The 14,310-nt window shown below is 36.8% G+C and overlaps 1 protein-coding gene across 1 annotated transcript in view; it reads right to left on the reverse strand.

Moving 5' to 3' along the window:
- Positions 1-14,310, reverse strand: part of RBKS (ribokinase) — a 116,587-nt gene that overhangs the window by 60,045 nt on the left and 42,232 nt on the right. The window contains exon 3 of the mRNA XM_007476023.3: positions 3,446-3,509. Within this exon, the coding sequence (XP_007476085.1) occupies positions 3,446-3,509 (64 nt within the window). The remainder of the gene's footprint in view (positions 1-3,445; positions 3,510-14,310) is intronic.

Consider the following 14,310-nt stretch of genomic DNA (forward strand, 5'->3'; position numbering starts at 1 on the left):
CCCCAAGTACAGCTGTGCTGATCGCCGTAATCAGCGCTGGGTTCTCCAGTGAAACCGCCCTGAGCCATTTTTTCCTGGCAGTCCCCAGATCCCAAGGACCCTGGAGTGCTCCCCCCCCCCCCCCCCCCCCCAGACAGAGACATTCCCCACTCACTCGCTGTCCCGGTGAGTGCTCAGGTAGCTCACTCTGGTTTGGTGGGGGAAAGGTGGCTTAGTTCACTTTTCTGTGCAAGCTTTTCCTCCTTCTTATTATAGTGTGGAAATGTTCAAGCCCCACGTACCTTCACCTCTGTGGGATACTGGGGAGTCCTGTTCCGCCAAAGGTGATTTTTATGCTCCTTTGATGTAGTCTATTTCGTTCGGTGCCGGGGAGAGGAAGCGTGTGGCATCTAGATTGCAGCCATGATTACTCGGAAGTTCTACTACTCCATTCTTTTAGTTCAGTTACCCCCCCCCCCCTTTTGGATAATTTCATACAGTTTTTTCTATACTTTTTGTATTTATTGTATTCTTTATATTACATGAAAGTACCATAATTTATTCAACCATTGTTCTACTGCTGAGCAACTAGTTGTTTGTAACTTTTCATAAATATGTATTATGCTGTTATGAAAATCTTTGTACAAATAGCTTTTTTTTTAAAAACACTTTCCAGGTTTATTTTTCAAAATCATATTATTAGGTAAAAGGGTTTTTTTTTTTTTTTGGTCTGAAGATTTTACTTAACTGCCACAATGCTCTCTAAAAAGATTGTACACATTTTCAATTCCACCAGCAATGAATGAATCTTTTCCCCACAATAATGTCAACTCTGGATTTTGCTACTTTTTATTATTTCCACCAATTTAATGGATATGAATTGGCATTTTAAGTTGTTTTAATTTGCACCTCTTTTGTAGCACTAGGGAGATCATGAATTTTTTAAAAAAATTATAAATAGTTTCTTTTTTTTGAAATTTGCAAGTTTATATATTTTGGCCATATATCTGTTGTGGTCTGGGAGCTAACACTGTGATTTAATAGTCTCACATATATCTCAGGTGTTATTTTTAATACATTTGCTATAAAAATTTCCCGAACTACACATTTCTTATATTCCTTCATGTTAATTATATTCCTTTCTGTGGAACAGAAAAATCTTAATTTTAATGTAATCAAGCAAATCTGTCTATTCTCAATAATTCCATTTATTGAGTTCAAAAAATGTATCATTACAATTAAGAAAATATTTTATTCAATTTTTTTAAATGTTTAAATTTTTTATTTACTTGGAATCAATGAAACACATGAAATAAAATCTGAATCTAAATCCTTTCCCACTACACTGACAGTCAATTTTCTCAAATACATTTATTAAAGAAGTGACTTTTTTCTGAATACATATTTTCTAAAAAACCCCTAAGTACCAATAGTTTTATATACTAATTTGTATATGAATAATACATTTTTTAATTCTAGCATATTTATCCTATTCCACCATATTATTTCTCTAATTTTTCATCTAGTCTCAAGTTGTTTTACTTTGTAATATATACCAAAGTTTGGGCATGTAAAACTCCCTTTCTTCTCCTTTTTCTCTTCTAGGTTATTTCTCTTTTTTCCTTCATTTAATAAAAAGACTTGAGAAATAAGAGACAGGTAAGTTGTCAAAATCAAAAAACATTTCCACTCTTGTAGACCTTACATAAAAAAAAAAAATCATAGTATGTGAAACTGTTTAAAGGAAAAAGTATGGGTGGCAGCTGTAAAAATAATAATTGGCAAGTTATAAAAATAGATGGGAAAACTATGCCAATACAGGTTCAAAACTGTTCAGATACTTTTGATAGATGTAATCAAAAGTATCTTCAGTGATAAAGTGAAATGAAGCTCAAATGTGAACTTCCCTTCAGGGCTAGGTGCAAGGATGCTAAAGACTCATTATATAAAAAATAAAATATTTATTGAAATATATAAGGATAAAAAGGATTTCTAATTCTAAGGGATTCTAAATCCACCCAAATAATCCACCCTAGTTCTGCAAGGAACCACTTCTCCTGTGTTTCACAGGCTACACTAATCCTCCCTGATCTAACTAACCCAAATTGATACTATTCTAAATAAAACTACCACTATTATCCTTGTAATTCTTACCTTTGCCTTCCAGATATAAAATAACAAAGGCTAGCTGGTTGAGTCTCAACAAGAATCACGACTCACAGACTCAGAGTCTAAACCAAAGACAAGATCTTTCTTTGGTCTTCTCAGATATAAACCAATTTATGAAGACAGAAATAGATAGTCAATAGTGTTTCCCCAAGTTGGAAAAAGAAAACACTAAGTTCCTTCAGGTCTTTCCCTCAGACAGAGAGAGATGCAAAGATGTTATCTCCTCCAGTCCTTAGAGAGAGTCTCTGAATGTGTGTCTCTGCCAACTGCCAGAGAGAGTAATTAACACAGAAAAACAGTTATGTCAATAGTTGAAATTGACATTCTCTCTCAGCTCTGCTTCAAATTCTAATTCATTCTCAAGCCAGCCACTTTACTTCTTATCTCTAAACTAATAAAACAATACTTATTTTCTAATATCATCCTTATACAGCCTAATGCAAGAATGAACTAACTCAGGAGAGTTAGGTTTTAATATTGCTTTCTTTTTAAACCTTCACCTTCCATCTTAGAATCAATTCTACATATTTGTTTCAAGATAGAAGAGCAGAAAAGACTAGGCAACTGAGGTTAAGTGACTTGGCCAGGGTCACACAGCAAGGAAATGGCTGAGGTCAGATTTGAATCCAGAGACCTCCCATCTCTGGGCCTGACTGAAAATCCATTGAGTCACCCAGCTGCCTCCTAATACTGAGTTTTATTAATAATACTATTATTAGCTAACTGTGTGATTTTGGATGAGACCCTTTACCCATATGGATCTGTTTTCTGCAAAATGAGGGAAATGTGCTAGATATGTCTTATATAACACATACACACACACATATATAAGTATATACATACACATATTTACATGTACATGGCCCATGTGTGCACTAGTCCAGGGAACTACCAATGAAGAAACCAATATCAAGAATATAGATAAGGCATCATGCTAATTATATATTATTTTTAAGAGAAATTAATCCATAGTTTATACTCTTAAAGCCTTTTCCAGCTCTACCTTTTCTGAATTTATCCACTTATATCCCCAAATCCTTTAAGGTCTGCATACTCCTGGTTTCTCTCTACCACTTCATTTTGAAGTCTTTCTATCTGATAAGACAGTCATCACCTGCTTTTTGCTTTGTCTTGACAAGAAGAAATAATGATTAAGAATTAAATTACACAAATTAGGGCAGAGAAATGCTGAACGGAAAAAAAATCCTTTGGCCAATAGAATATAATGCAATAATAAAACTTTTTCTGTGAAAAGATCAAAGAAAGATTTTTTAAACTTTAAATGATGAAATTTTACCTGTAGAAATATCATTCCTCTTTAAGTTTTCTATATAATCACTGCCAAAAGAATCTTTGCCAACCTGTAGTGAAGAAATGATGAACATTAGAGCTTTTACATTTAGCAAAATGCTATGATGTAGTTTTTAGAAAAATTAACATTTAAAAAGGGCATATCTGCACTATACTTTATAAACATGAACTAATTAATCCTCTTAACGTAAGATGTTAGACTTGATATTTTAGCCCTGAGAATTATACAATGAATTAATGTTCCAGTTACTGCCTACCTAAAATGAAAAACACTTCATGACTGTTTGAAGTGCTGTCATATGAAAGAAGGATTAGAATTAATCAGCTTGGTCCAAAAGGATAAAGCTGGAAAGGAGTTACAAAGAAGCAAATTTTGGTATAATATAATGCAAAACTTCCAATTAAAATCAGCCAGTAATGGAATGGATTGTAGTGGGCTCCATCAATGGAGGTGTTAAGAAGCAAGATGGACCACTTATCTAGAATACTGTACAGGGGAATGATTAAATGAAAGTTCTTGAAAGATGGGAAAGAAAAGAAACACTATGAAAGGTGGGAGGGGGTGGCAAACACGGTCAGTAGGTCAATAAGCATTTTTTTAAATGCTTACTATTTCTTAGCTAACCACAAGTCTTAGGGATACAAAGAAACATAGAAAAATAGACCCTGTCCTTAAAGAACATACATCTGAATGGAGGAGACAACAAGGAAATGATTATGTATTTATAAGATGTATATAGAAAAGATGAAAGTAATTTGAAAGGGGCAGTAATTAGCATCTGGAGGGATCAAGGAAAGGCCTTCTAGAGAAGGTGGGATTTGAGAAAGGCAGGGAACTAAGAGGTGGAGGGGGCAAAGCATTCTAGGAATATGACAACAAATGCATAAAGATAGTATCCTTTTGGAGGAACTGCAAGTAGGCAGGGGTAGCTAGATTGTAGCACACATGGAGAAGAGAGAGGTTTAAGAAGGCTGGAAAGGCAGGAAGAGGCCAGGTTATGAAGAGCTTTGAATGCCAGAGGGAATTATATTTGATTCTGGAGCTAATAGAAATTCACTGGGGCTCATGGAGCAAAGGAGGTGACGTGGTTAGAACTATACTTTTAGAAAAATCATCTTGGCAGCCAAGTGAATGATGGATTGGAGTGGGGTGAAATGAGGCTGGGAGCATAGTTAGAAGACTGCTGTAATAGTCTATTGGGGAGGTAATGAGGGCTTGAACTAAGGCTATGGATATAATCAGCAGAGAAGGGGACACATATGAGAGATGCTGTGAAGGTGCCAAATGGATAAAACTTGGCAATGGGTTGGTTATGATAGAGAGGAACCAAGAAGACACCAAAGATGTAAGCCGGGCTGATTGGAAAGATGGTGGTGTTTTCAAAAGTAATTGTTACTGCTGATTCTGTTTTTCAAAGAGGACCAATGACATCATGGGTGATGTCTTGGCTTGCATGGATTTCAGTGGGGCATGGTTGTACCATCGTCAGGCTCCCTCTCTCTTCCAGAGTCATGGAAGTCCAGTGGCAGGGCAAAAGTCAAGACAATTGGTGATGGTCCAGGATGTAGTGGATGACCAAGACTCCTACTTAAGACCCTTTCATGGGTGCTGGAATTTAAGTGACACAGGCAATTCTTTTGTAACTTAGTTTTAGTGAGTGGAAAGGCTGTAGAGGAGATACAGACTAAAAGGCTAAATGACATGTATTGACCCAGTTAATACATATAGAGGCAGACAGGCAGGCCTTGAACTGGAGTTTTTCTGATGTCAGCTACCATTAGTACTCTCTATTAATTCAGATCGTCTCCTTTGATAGCTTCTTCTTCAAAGAACACATTCCTTTATTTTTTTCTCTGCCTTTTCAGCAAGTTTGAAGATTCTTATGCCCATTCATTTCATATTGTCAGGATCCCAATGATAATAGCTAACATTCACATAGTTCTTTGAGATTTGAAAAGCACTTTAGATATAGCATCTCATTTGATAATCCAAACTTGTGAAATATATACTATTATCTCCATTTTACAGATGAAGAAACCGAGGTTTTGAGAAGTTAAATGATTCCTCTAGGATCATACAACTAAAAACTGTGCCTGAGGCAGGATTTGAGCCTTTGCCTTTTTGACTCTTTAGTTCAGCACTCTGTCTATCTACTAAACCATACTGTCTCCCAAGTTCTACAATATTGAGAGTTTAATATAAAGAGTTTTACCTCAGGGGCATCGTCTTCTAGTAGGAATCCTTTTGCTAAAGAGGAATTATCTATAGCAAGTTGGCCCAACTCCAATGCCAGGTAAGTATTGAATTATCCTATTTTTTACTTCTCTGACTCATACCAAAAATAACTCTTCTTTCTTTTAAATTTCTTTCTATTTCTAAATCTTTCCTTGGGGAAAAAAATCAGGTATTAAATACAGTTGGGTAAGTTCCAACATAGGATACTATAAATGACTAGAATAATATTGTTCAGTTCCAGACAGGGCCATTCCTTTAGGTGGGTGGAACCCAAGTTAAAATCATATTGTAAGGATTTCCTCCCCTCATTTAACATTTTTGTATTGATGAAATATGATTAAAATGAGGGTTAAGTATAAATCTAAATCTAGAATGCAAATATTAGTAATGGTAGTTGGTGGTAGGTCTTACAGGAAGGTATTCAAAAAGGACAAAAAATGGTCTAAAGGCCATTTAGTCATTCCAGTAATTACTAAGCATCTGCTCAGTAGTCAAATGCTTATGCTAAGTGTTGCGGGGAATACAAATATTCCTAACACATAGGTCCTGTTCTCAAGAAAAACATAATCTTTTAGTTACAAGGGAGCAGTAGAGGTATGCAAGCAGAGGTATATTATATTTTAAATGCTGATCCCAACTGTAGCTTTGCAAGTTAATAATAGTAAATGAATTGAACCCAACCAGGTATGCCTTGTGATTCTCTTCTCTTTCTTTCTGTAAATGTCACATAAATTATTTCCCCCATGTACTTAAGGATTCCTCTAGTTCTTTTAGTACTTCAATGTTAGTGAAGGAGCAATAGTAGGCCTGCCACCTGATATCCTTCTGTCTCTTGACAGGATCAAATAATTTCCTTTCAGAGAATAAAGGAATTTAAATAGGTCTGGATCCATTTTCACAATGGAGATTGTTGAAATAATGCAGTATGGGCCCTGATTGAAAATGTCTCCTTTTTCAGACAGAATTTAAGGGCAGTAAATGCCAAATTATAAATTTGTATTCTTCACATCTTTCTAATAACAACTCCCTCCAATATACATTAATATTTCTGGATTTGGGTAAAAGAGATAAGTGAAGGGAAAACCCCTTAATGAATGAAGGATGTAAAAGCATTAATAATTAAAATCATTAATAAAATTAGTTAACAATTAAAATTATTTTATGCAAAGCATGGGGATGCAAACATAAAACAGTCCTTGTTCTCAAGGAGCTCACATTTAAAAAAAAAATTATTAACCCGTAACTTCCTCCTCGGAATCAATACTATGTATTGGTTCTAAGGCAGAAGAGTGGTAAGGGCTAGCTGGGAAGTGTCTGAGGCCAGATTTGATCCCAGGACCTCCCGTCTCTGGGCTTGACTCTCAATCCACTGAGCTACTCAGCTGCCCCCAAGAAGCTCACATTTTAATGGGGGAAATAACAAACACAAAAGGAACATTTCAGTAGAAAGTCAAATGAAAAGTTCCCCTACTCCTTGGGTTAAAGCAGCAAAAGCAGATGGTAATATCTATTCTTGCTATTTCCACTGATAAAATATCAGCTTCTGAACCAGTGACAACTGCTAGCAACTCTGGTGACAAGAACTTTGCCAGGCTCCATCTCAATAGATGATGGCTCTGGACGCTATTAGAAACATTGCTGTTTCTAATACTTTTGGGTTCAGGGTCCTTGGCTATCTCCATTTGGGTCTACAGGGAGATGGTGGTGGCCTGTGTAGCCTGGCCCATGCTGCCTCCTGGCTCTTCTTCAGGCTCGGGTGGTTGGCCTGCCCTACGGCAGCTGATTGGGATGGCTAGCCCCTTCTCCATAGGAGCTACCTCCTCTGATGATGGCTGTGAAGCCTAAGCTAGAAGCAGAACTAGTGGTATGGGGGTAGGGGAAGGGCACTCCCACTCTCGGGCCTTCTGCCTTGAGCTACCTTTTGGTGGCAGTCCATCAACAATTACTCCAGAGCTGCCTCCCATGTATGCTGTTTCCCAGGAGGCTGACATTCAAATCCTGCCCTACATACTTACTAGGTGTGAGATCTTAGACAAGAGACAAATTCTTATCTGTAAAATGGAAAGGACTGACTCAATGGCCTCTAAGGCCTCCTTCAGTTTGAAGCCCATGATCCTATGAAATTATAAGAATTACCCATTTTCAAAGAATTTTCTGGCAAATGGGAATATGTTAGAAGTTGAAATATGCGTCAGTATGTTTTGAAATGATTTCTTCTTTCTGCCTCCATGTTAGCAGTGCTATTTTGATTTATGGCCAAAGAACATATGAGGAGGAGGGGAGTACTCAAACAAATCTGGTTAGATCCTGTGCAGGATACCCATGCAATCTATTTAGCTTGGGAATATTCACTTCATTTTTCTTAACATCTGAATGGTTGTCATCTTAAAATATTATCAGCAACTATCACTGGACTATCTTGGACCACGACTCAGTTGTACCAGACTCCTGAAAGTGTTTCATTATATGCCTCACTAGTAGATGTGTCATTACAAAAATACTGATGTAATTTACGCTTTTTATTCTTATTCACAATTTCTTAACATATATTTTCCCTTAGCTCAATATCAGTGTTTTTTCCATGTGCCCAAATGGACTGACATCATCACAGCTGGAATTCTGGCTTGCTATGGGAAGTTTGGTTTATAGAAGTGAATTAATGGTGCCAAGGAAAGAGAAATTTCATATCAGCTTATCTTGTACCCCATCTGTTCATTTTTATAATGAATAATTCTATGATTTTTTACTTTGGAAATTTTTTATTTTTTAATGTTTCTTTGAGGCAAGTTTAACCATTTTTTGCTATTAAAAATATGTAGCTTTTGCACTGGAGAAAATACTGTGGTTTCATGTAACAATAATACCTTGTATCAACATGGGTGGAGCATCTAGGTAATGTGGTAGATAGAGGGCTGAGTCTGAAATCAGGAAGACCCATCTTCCTGAGTTCAAATCTAGCTTCAATCATTACTAGTTGTGTGTCCCTGGGCAAGTCACTTAACCTGGTTTGCTTCAATTTCCTCATCTGTAAAATGAGCCAGAGGAGGAAATGGCAAACGATTCCTGTATCTTTGCCAAGAAAACCCTAAATGAGGTTAAGAAGAGTCAGGTATGATTGAAATGATTCAATAACAACAACAAATCAACATGGGTAAGAAAATTCTGAAATACCATGAACGCTACTTTCTAAGTCTATAAAGAAATATATTGTCTTTTGTCTTTTAAGAAACCTAAACATTTTTCTATATTATTATGATTAAATAAATCAGTTTTTTTCCTAAGTTGTTAAAGTTCAGGTAACCTGGATAGTTTTAGGAGAAGCCATATTGTCTTATCCTTCACTAGGGTGAGTAGAGCTCAAGCTCTGTTACGAGGAAACATAAACCAAAGAAAGAAGAGGTGTTATGACTTCTTAAGGCATACGTGGCTAAAGTCTATAAATCTAAATCTAAATCACTATTCCATAGCCATGAATTCACTCATTCATCAAGAAAGACTTGCTAAATGCTAATAATAATCTTTGCTAGATGATGTGCAAGTTAGAAAGATAAATAAGACTCAAAACCTGCCCACCCACAGTGGGCATCCGATCTTACCAGATGTTAGTGCTTTCTCTTCAAATATTCCTAGAATACTCAGTCAGATTTCTTCTTTTACCCACTAATTCTCTATTTTGTATTATATTTATCTGTGTATATGCTATGTGTACTGAGTATGATAAGCTTCATGAGGATAGGAATTTTATCTTTCTTTGGGCTTGCATCTCCAATCCTTAGAACAGTGCCTGGGACATAGTAGGTATTTAATAAATATTAGCTAAAATACTATTTTGCTTTTTCTAGATCCAAAGGATGCTAGGTGGTGCAGTGGATAGAGCCTTGTACCTGGAGGCAGGAAGACTTGAATTCAAATCTAGCCTCAGACAAACATTAGATGTATGGCCCTTAACTTTTATTTGCCTCAGTTTTCTTATTTCTTATTTCTTTTTTAAAAATTTAAACCTTGGAGTCAATACTGTGTATAGGCTCCAAGGCAGAAGAGTGGTAAGGGCTAGGCAATGGGGGTCAAGTGACTTGCCCAGGGTCACACAGCTGGGAAATGTCTGAGGCCAGATTTGAACCTAGGACCTCACGTCTCTAGGCCTAGCTCTCAATCCACTGAGCTACCCACTCTTTATTTCTAAAATGGGGAAAAACTAGTTCCTGCCTCTCAAGGTTGTTGTGAGGATCAAATGAGAAAAATTTTAAAGCACTTAGCCCAGTTCTTGGCACATAGTTGTTATTTATTATTTGGGCTATTATTGTTCTCTATCTAGTAGAGTATTTGGCTTTCTGCAGGGAAAGTGCTATGTTAGTAGCTGTTAGTAGTAGCTAACTACTATGTTAGTAGTTAACCATTGTAAATGTTTATTAAAACAAACTACTGACTTTATTAATTTTTCAAATTCCACTGAATTCTAAAAAATCTCCAGTTGTTTTCTTATGGCCTACAGTGAACATATCTTAATTTGGCATTTGAGTCCTCCACAGCCCTGCCCCAAATTACCTTTAAATTTTCCCTTTTACTACTTTTTTCTAATCTAGCCATGCTGGTTTTCCTTAAAGAAAATACTAAAATTCTTTCCCTTACTCATGTTACTTCTTTTCAGCCCTACTGAAATCCTGCTTAGGTTTTAATGCCCACCTTAAGTTCGTCTGGTACTCTGGAGACTTCCCAGATCATTATGGCCCCCAAAGATTTCTTCTTCTTTCTCTGAACTTCTGCACCACTTAGTGACACTTATCTTGTGCAAATCTGTATTGTCAGTTAACTTTTTACACAAATGTATCTTATCTTTTTAACTAGATTGCAAACACCCTGAAGGCAGATTATGCTTCATGTTTCTTAACACCTAAAAGTTTATCATACATATCCTGGCCAATCAATATTTGTTGAATGACGTGATGAACAATTCAGTTTAAAAATACATCCTGGGACATTCTTGCAAAATGAGGTTTTCTTCAAATGAATTCTTCCTATTACATGTGTTTGATCAAGCAGGCAGATGTGAATTATATTATATTAATCACAGATTAATAAAGCTGTACTTCAGTAATAGGTAAAATGATAATTGCATAGCCTGTAAATCATTGAAGGAATCCTGTGGTGAGAAAAGTACTGTATATAATAGGGAACTGAAAACTGACAGTTCGGAGAAGTTTCAGTAAAATCTGCAGCATTCTTTCTATCTTTTCTCTAGGAAAAATCAACCAACCCTCATTTCCATTAAAGATTGATATACCCCTCTAAAAAATAAATCCCAAGGTACAAATGAACTTCAAATTTCACTAAATGCAAAAGTTGAAGGCAAGAACCCTTTTATGTTTGGCAAGAATATAGACTTTTATGGTTTGTTATCAAATCATTTCAGAAAAACAGAGAGAAATAAAAATAAAGGGGCAGCTGAGTAGCACAGTGGATAGAGTGTCAGGCCTAGAGTCAGGAGATCTGTGGTCAAATCTAGCCTCAGACACTTCCTGGCTGTGTGATCCTGGGCACGTTACTTAGCCTCAACTGCTCTTCTTAAAATTCATACTAAGGCAGAAGGTAAGGGTTAAAAGAAAAAGTAAATATAAAGTTCTATCTATCTTTGGTTTGTGGGGTAGTCTAAAAATGTTTATCATGGCAAAAAAAAAAAACCCCAAAAGGTTTGCCACTCCTCACACCAAATGGAAATTATATATATATATATATCCCCCTGCCCCCAAACCCTTGCCTTCTTGTCTTAGAATCAATACTGAGTATAAGTTCTGAGGCAAAAAAACCTAGGACCTCCCATCTCCAGGCCTAGTGCTCTATCCATTGGAAATCAATTTTGTTGCCGAAGTAAAATTTATCCAAATACAACCAATTCATTTTGTTCAATTATCACCTCTAGAAAAATGGATTTAGCCTTAAATTTTTTCCTGACTGAACTCCATTCCCCCATTAGTAACAATTTGTTATGGATACTCTAGACATCTTAAACTCAATTTGTACAAAATCCATTATCTTTTCCCTAAAACCCACCCATCTGGGGAATTTCCTTCTTTCTGTAGCAGGTGCCAATCAAATTAATGCATCGGTGAACATGTGTTGCTTGCTGTGCTAGGCACTGTAGTAAGCACTAAGAATACAAATTAAAGCAAAACCAGGCTCTCTCCTCAAGGAGCTTACATATATAAAAACAGAGATACAATATGCAGACAAAGCAGGCAGAAGATAATATTACAGTGGGAAATGCTGTAGAATTGAAGAAATTGGGAAAGGCTATTTTTAGAGGGCAATGTTTGAGTCAAGTTTTTTTGGAAGTAAGGGATAATCAGAGGCAGTGATGAGGAGGTAATGTGGTCCTTGAATGAGGAAAAGCCAGTAGAAGTATGGTGACTGGAAATGGAGTACTGTACATGGAGAGCAGTAAATTGGCTGGATGTTAATCTAGGTATAGTTGGATTGCCACATGGAGTATGGAGTAAAATGTAGGAAGACTAGAAGAGTTGGAAGGGGCCAGAATATGAAGTTTTAAATAGCAAAAAAGCTCTTTTAAATGTGTATTTGGAGGTAATATGGAGCCACTGGAGTTTATTGAGAAAGAGTATCATGGTTGACATATGTTTTAGGAAAATCATTGTGGCAATTTAGTGGAGGAAGAGATCTGGGGCACAGAGAACAATCAGAAAACTATTGTGATTGGGGGTAGCTGAGTAGCTCGTTGGATTGAGAGTTAGGCTTAGAGGCAAGAGGTCCTGGTTCAAATCTGATCTCAGACACTTCTCAGCTGTGTGACCCTGGACAAGGTATTTAACCCCCAATGCCTAGCCCTTAATGTTCTTCTGCTTTGGGAACAATACACAGTATTGATTCTAAGATGGAAGATCAGGGTTTAAAAAAAAGAAAAAAGTAATTGGAATAATTTAGGAAAGATGAGGGAGGACCTGAACCAGGGGGGTAGAGTAGAGAATAATGTGAGGAGAGAGAAGAAGACATATGTGAGAGGTGTAGTGAAGTTAGGAATAAGATTTGATTGAATATGGGGTATGTGTGAAAGTGACAAGTTAGGAGTAACGCTGAGGTTGCAAAGGATGGTGATGTCCAACAGAAACAGAGAAGTCTGGAAGAAGAGAAGGTCTGTGGAGGAGATATAATGAATTCTAACTTGGACACTGTGAGTTTAAGATAATTATGTGACATCCAGTTTGAAATATCCAGCTGGCAGTTGGTGATATGGATCTTCAGCTTAGAAGAAAAGTATGGCTAGATATATGGACCTGGAAATCATGTACTGAATCAATGACAAGTGTTGGAAACTGAAGTGATATAGTAGAGAAGGAAAATGTAACAGTGTTCAGAACATACTGTAAACTTTAAATTACTCCACCCTACTTAAACCTTACTTTAGGGGAAGATAAAGTTGTAATCCCCTGATTGAACAATGAAGGTACTTAGTTCTCATCTTATAGTGAAGTTTGAATGTTAAGCTAAGTTTATTTTTAGTATCCTAATACAAAAAGGAGTTAAGTAACTATAAAGGTTAAATTAATCACAAAAAGGTCAAGTAACTAACAAAAGGTGAACTTAAAAAAGAAGTGTGAAGTAATTCTGAAAGATATAATCTAATCAAAGAAGGTGAGAACTAAAAGTATGGGCAGTTCTGGAGAAAGCCTTTGATGTGATTGGTAGATGTGAAAATTTAGAGGAGGAGACACAAGGGTGAAAGGTCTATATATTTGGCTCCCTTGCTATCTCCAAGAAGTTCTTGATTGAAAACACCCTCTTTCCCCGGAGAGGTGGATCTGGATGATCACTTCCTGTGAGCAGCCTGGGAGCCAGTTCGATCCTGGAACTCAGCCTGGAGGAGCTCACTCGGATAGCTTCCTTGAGATGGTCTCGTGGTGAGTGATAAGGCTGACTTCCTTTTCCCTTGGGCTCAGGGAGGCCCCTTTGGTCAAGGCCTTTAACTCCTACCTGTCTCAGCCTGAGCTGCAGCAGTTTAAATGAATTCTTTCCTCACCCTCTCTCTTCCCCCTAATTCCTTCTCTCTCTCTTAATTAAAATCACCATAATTTCCAGCTGACTTGGGTATTTTATTATTTGGGATTTTCCCTGGGAACCAATTAATTTAGATTTTAAGTCACAATGCTAAAATTATCCTTTATAATTCCTTGAGGGACCCATAGTTAGTGGGTGTGACATAGATGAAAATCCAGCAAAGGAGACTGAGGAATAGTCAAAAAGATAAACAGGTGGAGAACCAAGAAAGAGTAGTATCATGGAAACCCAGAAAGGAGACAGAATCCAGGAGAAGGTAGTCAAAACTGCTATAATTCAACAAAGGGGTTGGAAGAAGGAAGACTATGAAAAGGCCATTACATTTGGCAATTAAGAAATCACTGGTAACTTTGAACAGGGAAGTTCCATATGGATGATGGAATCAGAATCCAGTTTGCAGGTTAGGAGAGAAGAGGAAGCTGAGGCATCTAGTTTTATAGTTTTTATAAGAGGGCAGCTAGGGGGCACAGTGGATAGAATGCTGAGTCTGAAGTCATGAAGACTCACCTTCTTGAGTTCATATCTGGTCTCATATTTACTAGCTATGT

Source organism: Monodelphis domestica, chromosome 1 (genome assembly GCF_027887165.1).
Source record: "Monodelphis domestica isolate mMonDom1 chromosome 1, mMonDom1.pri, whole genome shotgun sequence".
Lineage (NCBI taxonomy): Eukaryota > Metazoa > Chordata > Mammalia > Didelphimorphia > Didelphidae > Monodelphis > Monodelphis domestica.